We start from the raw sequence: 13582 nt of genomic DNA, 5'->3' as shown, positions 1-13582 counted from the left end.
GGGCCTGGGGCTGGATTTGAACCCACCACCTTAGGTGTATGTGGCTGGCGCCTTGGCTGCTTGAGCCACAGGCGCCAAGCCTGTATTTTGTCTTATTAGGGCTTTACCAAAAGTTTTTAATTACAGAATGTCACATAAAAATACCAATTATTATATTTAAGTAACCATTATGTTATACCTTTATCAGCCTGCAGTATAGCTGTCATATTCACAAACTATGTACATTTGCAAATATATCACTGCTTTATTACTTCTATGTTCATGTTTAAATGACAAACTACTCTATTTCTCCTTTATAAATAGTGCATTATGCCAACTTTTAAATAAAAATGTTACATGTGAGGACAGTTAACTTATCTATGAATTTCATTTCAGGACAGTCAAGGAGGTGCCACAAAATATCTTTTATAAGAGGGTGTGAGTCTGATAAGATTTGGAAACCACTAACTGAAACAACTCTCAATTTTCCAACTAGGAGCCCCAGAACTTCCTATCCCACAATGTGAAACCTAAATTTGCATTTCCTTTACCTCCAAAATCCTCAGTACAAAAAGATACGTCCTTTTACCACTGTAACAATTTACTAAAATGCCAAATGCTCAGATGAGTCACAAATTCACAATTATTTATGTTAAATCCTAGGGACATTCAATGTACAGTATTACTTCTTGTCCCTAGAACTGCTGTAATCCTGACTATCAGACAACAATACTTTGAAAGCAGCACATTACTAAACTGTGCCTTAATTTCAAATCACATGCCTACCTCTTTATTCTGGTTGTGTTTTCAAGAAATCACTAAAGACATAAAACCTTAAATACTACTTCATTGCTACCTGAAGAATTCTGGGGATATATATCATACAATGTTTCGCTGCCAGAGTCAATCTCACTGTTAGACAAAGTAACTGCTAGACAATTCTTTCCTAATTTTGATTGGGGGGGGGGAATCTGCCTCCATTTGTAATATATATTACCATCAATAAAAACAGACCTTTTACTTGCAGAAAGCTATCATGCCCTACCATATATATTTCAAAATTCTTACTTGCCTTCAAAATGAGAAAAAATTAGAAGACAACACCCAAGTACCCAAGTACGCCTATTCTGGCTCTAATAGGACTTGATCAGACTTAAATATTCAAACACTCAATTCGTTTTAGATTTCTCATGTAGTATTTTTGCAACTATTTTTAATCCTTAAATTTTTTTCTGCAGGATTCATTCTTTGGTATTTCTAAGAAATACCTAAGATACCAGGAACATATCCTCTCTCTTAGATTAATTCAAACTCTTCTTTACTGTAGCATCTAGTAATTTGGAGCATTCCTAAAATGTTTAGCTGGGCTCTATCGATGTAGAATATAATATACTTAAGGCAATTAGAGTCCTAGGATGTAATCTGCTTTAATTCCAGAAACACAATCATTAAAATACTAAAAATACATATTTAATCTAATCTACTTATACTATATAAGAGTCAAGCCTAACCCTTCAGTAAAAAGACTGAAAACCAGACTTTATATGTCTAGAGAATTTATTAAAAATAAATGGTAAATTAATGATTGCTCATAAAATTTGAAAATAAAATTTTAAAATATAGGGGCATGTACACAATTTTTAGAAAGTGGAACTTTGGAGAGCCGACTCACACTTTATACGACAGCAAGCAAGTCAGCCTCTCCAGTTCCCAGTTTTCTCCAATGATGACAAGATGATTTTCTCCTCCAAAAATGACAAGAATGAACTAAAGATTATCCCATCCTGAGCAACAGTAAAGCCCCATCTCTACTAAAAATAGAAAAATTAGCCCCAGGTGCAGAGTATGCACTTGTAGTCTCCCAGGTACTCAGGAAGCTGAGGAGGAGGATTGCTTGTGCCTAGGAGTTTGAGGTGGCAGTGACCTATGATGGTGTCATTGGACTACAGTTTGTGCTACAGAGACTCAGTCTCAAAAACAAAACCAAAAAGATTATCTTATCTGCAGGTTTCTTCCAGGCAAAAATTCCATAATTTTACACTCATACAAAGTTTTCTTTTCTTCTTCTCACAACAGAAAAGTCACAGCACAGTTAGATTAAAAGGAATACGAAGAGCATTGCTTTTTCTGAAGTACTTTGTATTTTTTTGTTAGAGTTAGAGTCTCACTATGCTATCCAGGCTGGCCTCAAACTCAAAAGCAATCCTCCCACCTCAGCCTCTGGAGTAGCTGAGACTATAGGCATGAACCAATGCATCCAGCTCTGTAGTTGAGTTTTTAATGTGAGGATATTCTTATTATCCCTATAAACTATTAACAATCGGTATAAATATGTTTTGGTGGACATAAGAACTGAAAGAAATCTAGTATTCATGTTTCTAGTCAAGTAGTATGATGTTTATTCTTCTAAAGTATGGTCCAAATCACAAGACCTACATGGGTCTAGACATGATCTTTAACATTTCTTCTCACTATAAAATTCTATTCATTTACTCTTTGGCCAGGTGCAACAGCTCATGGCTATAATTCTAGCACTTTGGGAGGTGAACTAAAGTGGGAGGACTGCTTGAGGCCAGGAGTTCAAGATCAACTTGAACAACATAGTAAGATCCTGTCTCTACAAAAAGTAGAAAAATCAGCCTGGCATGGTGCTGCATGCCTGCAATCCAAGCTACTCCAGAGGCTCAGGCAGGAAAACCATTTGAGGCCAGGATTTTGAGGTTGCAGTGAGCTACAATGACACCACTGCCATCTAGTCCAGGCAACAGAGCAAGATGCTGTCTCATGAAAAAAATAGAACAAAAACAAACAAAACAAAAACACCCAAAAAACTCTTTAAGGTAGATGAGAATACCTCAACTGAGGGGCAGAAAGAGAACCCTTCAGACAGTAAGTGATCTAAGAATTCATGGTGCAAAATACCATAATCTGAAGTCAAAGGGAGCAAGAACATTCTTTGGGAAGCATGTACTAAGTGGCAAAGGTTGTGAGGAGTTTTACAAAGACTGAGATATTCTCTGGACTGGGTAAGGTTCATTAGATGTTTCTGAAAATGAGAAGATGGCCTAGGAAATCCACTAAGATGCATTCAAATTTTTACTTTCCAATCCTGACAAAATAAAAGTGAGGTTACGTAGGTGTGGCATAGTCCTGGACCACCAAAGTAAATTGTTATTAAAGATTGTAGTCGTGTAATGACTTAGAGATCCTGGATATTTACTATTTAGAAATGATATCCAGACGGGCCAGCTGCCTTCCAGATAAAAAAGGCAGCACTTGTCTATAGACAGTAATACCCTTGCCTTGGAGCTATCCATGGTGCTTGACTCAGACTCAGGCCATCACCTTGAGCAGTTGGTGCATTAGCTTTCCTACTACAATACCACTCCAGATCAGTCTGACTAGTTATCTACATTGCTGCCTGTGACAATCGCAGCAATATCATGGTCAATACCTACATTATGAATATGCTAGAAAATGAAATGTTAACTCTTTCACTCTTCTTGTGCACTGACCCACAACTGCCTTACTTTGATCTAAACTGGATTTCTAGCTACCCCAGGCCTGCTATAACATCTGCTATACAAAGCCCTTTACATGGACACAGAACATGCTGTGGAAGATGACAGGCATACTCTAGGCAAAAAATCATAGCTCTTCAGGTCCCACACATAATACCCTAAATGAATTTTAAAACTTTATTGTTATAATCTTTACTGTACCAGAATGATTTAAAACAACTTTTAAATTTTGCCATATGTTTTTTGACAAGCTACAGAGTTAACTTAGGACTGACTCAGGGAATCCATTAACCCCTTGAAATTATGGACTCTGTAAGCATACATTTGTTTTTTGGAAAAGAGGGTGTTGGGACTCTTATCCTTAAAAGATTAAGAACCACTGATCAATATGCTGACTCCCAAATAATGATCATTACCCCAGATTTAAGCATGAACTTTCATATCTACTTGCCTATCAGACATTTCTGAGTGGGTATCTGGAAAATACCTCAAACTCAGCACGTCCAAAATGAAATTTATTTTTCTCCTTTCCTCTCTAACACATCCCTGTCCTAACTATCACCACTGCAGTACATGATAGTACCTGGACAAAAAGATACAAACCTTGTGAATCATACTTGATCATGAATAGTCGTGACTTTTCCCTTTTGCTTGGTTCCATCATCCCATCAGTCACCATGCAGAACTTTTTGAAAGTCTAATAAATTCTTAAAAATACCTCTGAAGCAAAAGAAGCATGTGTTCCATAATAATTTTCCAGGTTATAAATATTCCAAATATTAATACTATAAATATTTTCCAAATATTAATAGATCTTATGGGCTGGAAATTCTTTCCACTAGACCACAACTTTTTATTTCTAATATAAAGCATAGCACTGTCTCAATCATTCCTCCTCTGCCAATACTTGTATTGTAAATACGCCAGGGAGTGTTAACTCTTTATTCTTCTGATATTATGGAATGAGTCAAAATGATTTTCCTTCATCAAAATGACAAGAGAGGAGTGCTATTTCTGCAAAACTGATCTTATTTGGGAACTTTATTTCTATCAAAATAATCCCAGGGATCACAGCACAACTGTTCAGTGAAGGCAGTTGCTGTCCAATTTCCAGAAGGCAACAGGAATTTTGTTTTGTCAAATAATACCATATCTTTACCCAGAAGTCAACATGACAGATGGTACCACCAAACAATTGCCAAATCAGAAATTAAAAACATACAAGTGAGAATTATTAACATTCCCAGTCCCTGGCACTAAGTATTTAAAATTTAACAAGAACAGGAGGCAATAAGAAGGTTAGATCTCCAAGTGAAATCTGAAGACCCTACACAAAGGTGTTTCTGATTCTTGATGGAGTTTAAAAGACATCCTGAGAAATAGTCGTCTGAATTCAAGTAGTATTCTTTCCTTAAAGACATAGTTCAATGTCCAGAAACATACAATGAGCATCTCTCCTTTTTCACATATTGCCACTAAAGATTAGAAAGTTCATGTGGACTAGTTTCTTTTAGGACAATCTACTGAGATACCCTGGGCTTTTTGGTGCTTTGTAAACAAATGGAAAACTTTAAAACATGCTATACAGATTTTATTTTCCATTTATAACTAAAAACCAAGGGAGGCCAAATTTATAGTTACAGGATAGTTTAAGTGCACAGTAATTGGAATAGGAAAGGCCAACAAAATGCTTACAATTGTCAAAAACAGGACAAAATCAAGGAATATCCAAACTTGAAGTACCCTACACAGTTCTAACAATTGCTGTGCCCCCCCCCATCCCCCTGCCAAAAGTCATGACACTGGGAAAAAATTGTAAAGAAGGCAATTAAAATCTAACAAATAACTCAGCTGCCCATACTAGCCTACAAAGTGATTCAAAAGTATTTTAGGCTTAGCGAGGTGGCTCACATCTATAATTCTAGCACTTTGGGAAGCCAAAGCGGGTGGATAGCTTATGTTCATGAGTTCCAGACCAGCCTGAACAAGAGCAAGACCCTGTTTCTACAAAAAAAAAAATGCTTAGTGATGTGGTGGGTGCCTATAATCCCAGCTACCAGGGAGGCTGAGGCCGGAGGGTCCTTTGATCCTAGGAGTCTGAGGTTGCTGGGAGTTATGCTGACAAGGCACTCTACCTGAGGTGACAGAGTAAGACTCCTGTCTAAAAAATAATAATAAAAATTATTACCTTTTAAACCATTACAAAGTGACTATAATGAAATGCAATCATCCTCTGAACACGGTCTTCCACAGACCATAAATTTCCACTTTGATAAAGTCTAATTTATTGATTTAATAGGTCACGCTTTTGGTGTTATATCTAAGAATGCTCCAACAAACTCAAAAGTTCTAAAAATTTTCTCCTGTTATATTCTAAAAGTTTTACTTTATATTTTACAAAATCTATGATTCATCTTGAGTTACTTATTGAATAAGGCGTGAGGTTGGAATTAAGGTTCATTTTTAAACCTCTGAATAATGGGCTAAAAAGACAAGTTACAGATTGGAAGAAAATATTTGCAAACACTTATCAGACAAAGGACTCATATCTAAGACATATCAACAGCTTTCAAACCATAATAGTCAAAAAGCAAACAGGTCAATTAGAAAGTGGGCAAAAGGGGAAAAAAAAAAAAAGAAAGTGGGCAAAAGGAAATAAAATACTTCACCAAGGAATACAGATGGCAAATAAGCAACGAAAAGATTTTCAATATTACAATCATTAGGGAACTGCAACTTAAGACCATGAGGAGAAGTTGCTCACACCTATTAGAACAGCACTAAAATAAATAATAACAATGTCAAAAGCTGCTAAAGACAGAGAACAATCAGACCTCTCACACATTACTGGCAGGAATGTAAAATGTGTAGTACAGCCACTTTAGAAAAGTTTGTCAGTTTCTTTTATGACCCAGCAATTGCACTCTTGGGTGTTTAGCTCAGTGATTATGAAAAGTTATATCCACACAAACCTGTACTTGACTGTTCATGGTAGGTTATAATAGCCAAAAACAGAAAACAACTAAAATTCCCAAGAGATAAATGGCTAAACTGTGGTACATCCACATCACGAAATACTACTTAGCAATACAAAGGCATAAATTATTGATACATGCAACAACTTGGATGGATCTCAAAACATTATAAAGGATAAAAACCAATCTCAAAGTCACTGTATGGTAACACATATGTGACACTATATTATAAAAAATGATAAAATCATAGAGATAGTTGCCAGAGGTTAGGTATAGTGGAAAGGGGCACTGGAGAGGTAGATGTGATAATATGACTATAAAGAATAGCTTGAGGGAGGCTGGGCGCCTGGGCTCACATTTGTAATCCTACCACTCTGGTTGAAGTGGGTGAACTGCTTGAGCTCCTAAGTTAGAAACAAGCAAGAGAGAGACCCTGTCTACTAAAAATAAAAAAACTAGCTGGGCATTGTGGTGGGTGCCTGTAGTCCCAGCTTCTAGGGAGGCTGAGGCAAGACTGCTCAAGCCCTGGGGTCTGAGGTTGCTATGAGCTATGATGCTATGGAACTCTATCCAGGGCAAGAGAGTGAGACTCTGTCAAGCTATCCCCCTAGGTAGAGTGCCATGGCATCCGGCTCACAGCAACCTCCAACTCCTGGGCTCAAGCGAGTCTCCTGCCTCCACCTCCCAAGTAGCTGGGACTACAGGCACCAGCCACAACGCCTGGCTATTTTTTGGTTGCAGCCATCATTGTTGTTTGGCGGGCCTGGGCTGGATTTGAACCCGCCACCTTAGGTGTATGTGGCTGGCATCTTAGCCACTTGAGCCATAGGTGCCAAGCCAAAAAAAAAAAAAAAATCTTGAGCAAGATCTTTGAAATAATGGAACAGTTCCGTATCTTCACAGTGGTGGCGGTTACACAAATATACACACGTGATAAAATGATACATAAATATACACACACTTATACCAATATCAATCTCCTGGTTTTGCTATTGCAGTATAATTATATAAAATGTAACCAATGGGGGAAACTGAGTGAAGGGTATATAGGGACTGTTCTGTACTACCTTTGCAACTTCTTGCAAATCTACAATTACTTAAAAATAAATTCATTTAAATCCAATCAGTGTAAAATAATCCACATGTACGAAAAATGTGGGAGAAAATGTATAAACTTTTCTAAAAAGGTGAGATTGTAACATTAAATGCAAACCAAAGAGTGATGGTGCAGTGTAGAAACAGAGCCAGCATTTTTCCAAAGCCCCAAAATAGATAGTTCAATTAGCATTTATTGAATACCTAGTATTTACAAGATACATGTAGAGTGTTATTAAATAACAAAGCAAAAGAAAAGAAAAAAAGGAGCTGGCCTGGTGGCTCATGCCTGAAATCCTAGCTACTTGGGAGGTTGAGGTGGGAGGATCACTTCATGCCAAGAGTTCAAGACCATCCAGGGCAACTTGTGAGATCCTGTCTCTAAAAAATAATAATTTTTAAAAAGTCAAGCATTTACTTATGAATTAATTTACTCCTTAAGAAGATAAGACAGAATTATTATTCAAGGATTCAGGGTTTCTGAAAAAGCAGTTCTTTTTGCCTGGAATGCTCTTCTACTGTCACTTTTTTCTGGTTAGTTCTTACTCATCCTTAAACTTTGAGCTCAATGTCACTTTTTCAGGGAAACACTCCCTACTTCTTCTCATTCATTGCCCTCTATATTAGATCATTTTTCTCTATTACATGTTTGAACAGCATCCTATATATTTTTGTTCATAATACTAATCACATGCACAAACAACTGTGTGACTATTTGGTATCTATTTTCCCCATTAGGCTAAAATCTCTGAAAGGACAAAGATAGGTCTGTACAGTTTACCACTGTCTTCCCAAACCCAATTCCATGCCTGGCAAATGATAGAAGTTTAAAATATATGGAATATATACATACAGTGCTATAATTCAAATGTACAAACAAGATTTATCAGAGTTTGAAAAAACTCAATACCACTTCATCCTGAAAACGTCAGTTTATGTGGAATAGAAGGTTCATGCAGAAGATAAATAATCTGAAATCCAAAGCTGAATATGAACCTGAGCCTTTGGTAACAGGAGCCCACTAAAGAACTGAACCAGGCTTGGCGCCCGTAACACAGTGGTTACAGCGCCAGCCACATGCACTGAGGCTGGCATGTTGGAGTCCGGCCTGGGCCAGCTAAACAACAATGACAACTGCAACAAGGAAACAGGCAGGTGTTATGGCGGGCGCCTATAGTCCCAGCTACTTGGGAGGCTGAGGCACGAGAATTGTTAAGCCCAAGAGTTGGAGGTTGTTGTGAGCTGTGATGCCACAGCACTCTACCCAGGGCGACATAGTGAGACTCTGTCCCAAAGAAAAGCAGCTGTCCAGTGTTCTTTAGAAAATTAATGTAAAAACGCATTGGAATGAGAAGGTAAGACACTAGAGGCAGTAAAAATAATCAAAAGGACCCTGTAGTATAGTACAGGCACAAAACAACAATGTCCCGAATAAAAGTGGCCATGAGAACAGAAAGATCTAAGAAACACTAAGAGTTAAGAAGTAGCACATCTTAACAACTCTGTAGATAGAAAGGGACATGAAAGGAGTAGAAGATGATTTAGGAGGCTTAACAGTGCACTGTCAGTGAAAAATAAATACTATTAAGAGAAATTGGGATGTCATGATTAAGTCCTCTGAGGAGAAGGAATATGCTTTGTTGGAGGTTATGGGTGACATCCATACAACTTGCAGATATGAGACTAGATGTAGAAGAAATATCAAGGCTGGCAATTCAGAGGTGTGAATGGATCAATTAAGGTTAGGAAAGTGAATTAGATTTCTCAGGGAAAAGGAATAAAAGGCCTTAAATGTAGATGTTTTAAAACAATTTGAATTTCTCTTTGCTCAAATTATTTTAGCAAGATATAAGTCATCCAGACTATGAGTGCCTTAAAGGCATTTCTGATTTCACCCTTGCATTCCTTAAAGTGCATAACACAGGGTTTAGTACATAACAGGTCCATAGTAAGTAACGTACGAAAGCAATCAACCATTTAATATAATTCCTGATTAATATTTCCTGTAAAAAGTGGTGTGCTGGATAGTACTTTGAGAAGTATAGGCTTCATTTTAAATTAGTAAAAATCAGTGAATTTAAACAGCTTCAATCACTTATCCAAAGCCATGATTTCCCCAAGTCTCCAGAACTGAAGTTTTGACAGATCAAACTTTGGGACTGTGAAAACCTTTAAAAAATAAGCCCTCAGTGACAGTAGGGCTAAAGCAAATCCTAACTAGAACTAGGAAATACTCTTCAAGAAGTTTTTGAATACATTTTCTGAGGAAGTAAAATACATGAAAATTTTCAAGCACATGCACTTTACAAATGGATAATGTAGAAAATTTAAGAAGTTTCAGGTGAACTGAAGAATAACTGAAGTCTAAATGATGTAAGAAAAGAGGAATTGAGAACAATTAAGATATCTACATTTTATTTAAAGTCATGGGCCAGCCCTCCCACAAAACATTCCTGGGTATTACAGTTAGGGGTGGAGTAATGGGCTAATCTGATTCAATAGTTAGGTGAACGGTAATTCCCCAGTTGCAATCTAAGAGGAAAAAGGTCTGCTAACATGAATCAGGAGACATGTTGACAGCTTCCCCAAATTAAATTATTACTGAGGTGTCAACTTAAGCCTTTTCAAGGTTGCAGTCGGCCACATAATTCTAATGGTGAATCATAAGCAAATGTTCTAAGTGCTTTCAGATAGGTGAATGTGTTTGTGGTAGAAATCAGGTAAGAGAAAACAAACGGGACGGAGTTACAAGACTCTAGGAAACCGACAAGTCATCGAAAATCCAACTACCTTCTCACCTTCCACAAGTAATAAAGATGGTCAATCTTTGCCTGCCAGTTTCCCACAGCAGCAAATAAACCATTAGTAAACTGTTCATTCTCAGAGTCGGACAGCTCGAATTTGTTGTAAAATCCTTTGAAGTTAACTCCCAATCGCCTTTTTTTAACTTGTTAAAAAAAAACAAAAACAGATATTACTACCTGGCACATCAATACGTTCCCTTCTCTCAACAACGGAGAAATCTCACCCTTTCGCCCCCTTCAATGTTGGACACCCCTTAAAGAAAAAACATCAGGCACAGAGAATATATAGTTCCTTTAGACTCAGAGCTGCGACCTCTTGATCAGAGCGAAAAAAGGGGCTTAAATAATCACATACACTAGTAAGAGTTTCAGCTGATATGAAATCCTGGTAGCCAAGAAGCTCCCGCCTGTGCCCGGCTACTGGAACGCGACAGAAGCCGCACAGACCTGGCAGCGCTGATGAAGGGGGCCAAGGAGCCTGCACTTCTTCTTGCCAAAGCTCCGGGGAGCTGAGTGAGCACTAGTTCCCAGGCCAGGGGCACGCTCGGCCCCGAAGAAGTGGCACCGGCAAGACGGAGACTCAGAGAAATGCTCAGGAAAACCCAAGCCGTGCTGCCAGGCTAGCAGCCGGCACGACAACCATCTCACCTGCCAAACGCTATCCTGGGAACCAGCACCGGTGGGAGCTCCCGGAGTTGGAGACAGCTCTGGCTCGACTAGGGTCCCGTCTATCTCACCCGTCCACCCTCCTTCACTACCTGGCCCAAAACTGAGTGGGAGACCACCACAGGAGGTGGTGCCCAGGAAGAACACGGAGCTGGGGGGAATGCTGTGGACCGGCTGCCACTCCCAGGCGGGCGGAAGGGCGGCCGCCGCGGGTCACTCACCGAGAGGACGCTCATGCGGATTGGGGTCTCCAACAGGCACGCCATCTTGAGCCTTCCCACCCGGTGGCTGCCGGCGCCGGCGCGGGGTCCGGCACTTTCGACAGCCAACTATTGGGCCAACACAGGCACCTCTACAAAGATTCAGCCAGGTAGACTAGGATTGTCCACTCTCTAGACGCCACTCAAGAACGGAAAAGACCCGCGGAAGGGAGAGCAAAGGGGAACCGCGCCAGAGGCCGTCTTACGAATCGTCCTCTCAGAAACAGCAGCTACTCTCAGCCTGGGTTAGAGGTGGGCGCAGGCAGCGATTTCCGCATGCGCAAAGAAAAATCTGCCGGCCCCACCTGCCGCTCGCAGGGGGCGGGGCCTCAGGGGCGGAGTCTCGCTCTGGCTCTGTAAACTGTACAGAGTCATAAATTTCAGTTTATGGTTAGCGTATTCACATTCTGAAAAACTAGTAAGTGGAGCCACGTACATAGTTTGAAGTTCACTTCCACATCCATTACCTCATTGTGTCTTTGCGCCAAACTCCATTATCGCCATTTAATAAGTGGAGAAAATGTGATCTCAGAACCAGATCTTCTGCCACCAATAGGAGTAACTGTTTCACCCTCCAACGCAAAAGTGTGACCTGCTTTGGCGTTGTGTGCCCGACCTGTTTTTCTGGTGTTGCGTTAAGAATAGGTACTCTAGAGTCTGAACGCCAGGGTTTAATAATCGTTAGTACTTCGTATTATCAGGTGCATTACCACAGGCAAGTTACTTAGCCTCCATCTGTTTGTTTCTTTGTATGTACAATAAGGGTTAAAGAGGACAGAGGAGTCAATACACGCCAAACGCTCAGAAAAAGCCTGCCTTTGACTTGGTTGACAGGTTTCACCTTCGTACTGCTCGAAACCAGTAAGGTTTCCACAGCGTGGTTGCAATGCGCCTGTTACGTTAACCCTTGTCTTCCTTCCATTTCTAATTCCTTCCGCTCCTAATTCTGTCTCGTGGACGACAGCAATAGCCTTCCACCTGGTCTTGTATGTAGCTGATAGCCTCTCCTTCATTTTGCTCCTCACTGTTTTCTTTCTTTCTTTCTTTCTTAGAGACAGTCTCACTTTGCTAGTGTGCTCGGCGTCCTCATTAGTGTGCTATGGCGTCACAGCTCACAGCAACCTCCCACTCTTGGGCTTAGGCGATTCTCTTGCCTCAGCCTCCCAAGTAGCTGGGACTACAGGCACCGGCCACAAAGACTGGCTATTTTTTGTTGCAGTTTGGCCAGGTCCGGGTTTGAACCCGTCACCCTCAGTATATGGAGCCAGCGCCCTACTCACTGAGCCACAGGCACCGCCTCATCCTCACAGTTTTCCTATCTTATCTAGTACTTGGTCTCCAAATTTATTGTAGCATTTATCACCCTTGCTTATGGATCCATGCTCCTTAACAAACTTTAGAGCTCTTGGAAGGCAGGACTTTTATTTTAGACATTACTTCTCCTATAAACACTAGTTCCCAAATTTCAGTAACGTTCATACCACCTACACAATCTTTGCCAATCTATCCCCAGGAATTATTATTGATTCAGTATTTTCTTTAAAGGCAATTTCAAATCATTAAAAAATTTTAGCCCTGTACTTTGGGAGGCCAAGGCAGGAGGATGAGAAGTTCAAGACCAGCCTAGGCACATAGTGAGATTTCATTTCTACAAAAAAAATTTTTAAATAATCTGGATGTGGTGGTGCACACCTGCAGTTCTAGCTACTCATGAGGCTAAGGCAGGAGGATCACTTGAGCCCAGGAGTTTGAGGCTACAGAGAACTATGGATATGTCACTGCACTCTGGCCTGGGTGACAGAGTAAGACCCTGTTTCTAAATAAATAAACAAACAAAAATTTTTAACCTCATCCTAAACCATAATATTTTGTGAAATCAAGTTTATTGTGCTTCTTATTTTTATTCTACTTAGTACATGTTAACATACATAACTACGAAAAGTTTAAATGTTTATTCATGTACCACCTAAAATCACATCAAGTACGGTATACTACAAAGAGGCAGATTATAACCCTCACTCACAGTATTCTTAGGTTTCAACTGACATACATATTGGCATTTGTATAATCAAGAGTCATAGCTGTATTTGATCCACACGCCATCCCTTAGCTCAAGAAATATATCCTCAAGGAAATCCCTTCCCCAAGTATGGATTAGGTGACCCCTTTCCCTGTGTGTTCATGCATCCCTTTGTTCTTGTCACTAATATATTATCTGAAAAATTATATTGTAATTGTAGATTTTTTGGGTAATTGTCTTCTTGTTTGTCCCCTCATTATAT

At 39.6% G+C, this 13582-nt stretch overlaps 1 protein-coding gene across 2 annotated transcripts in view; it reads right to left on the bottom strand.

Annotated features, from left to right (window-relative positions):
• The window catches only part of ARMC8 (armadillo repeat containing 8), a 103654-nt gene extending 92141 nt beyond the window's left edge, over positions 1–11513 (bottom strand). The window contains exon 1 of one of the 2 annotated variants that reach the window (XM_023513021.1): positions 11262–11513. In XM_023513021.1, the coding sequence (XP_023368789.1) occupies positions 11262–11306 (45 nt within the window). In that variant the 5' untranslated portion in view covers positions 11307–11513. Of the gene's footprint in view, positions 1–11022; positions 11204–11261 lie in introns of those variants that run through there. The other variant, XM_012804987.2, reaches the window with a different exon arrangement.
• Positions 11514–13582: the final 2069 nt, after the last annotated feature.

This window comes from Otolemur garnettii, unplaced genomic scaffold (assembly GCF_000181295.1).
Source record: "Otolemur garnettii isolate 467f Iridium unplaced genomic scaffold, OtoGar3 scaffold00032, whole genome shotgun sequence".
NCBI lineage: Eukaryota > Metazoa > Chordata > Mammalia > Primates > Galagidae > Otolemur > Otolemur garnettii.
Note: the sequence above shows the minus strand (reverse complement) of the source record. Positions and strands in the feature narration are given on the sequence as shown.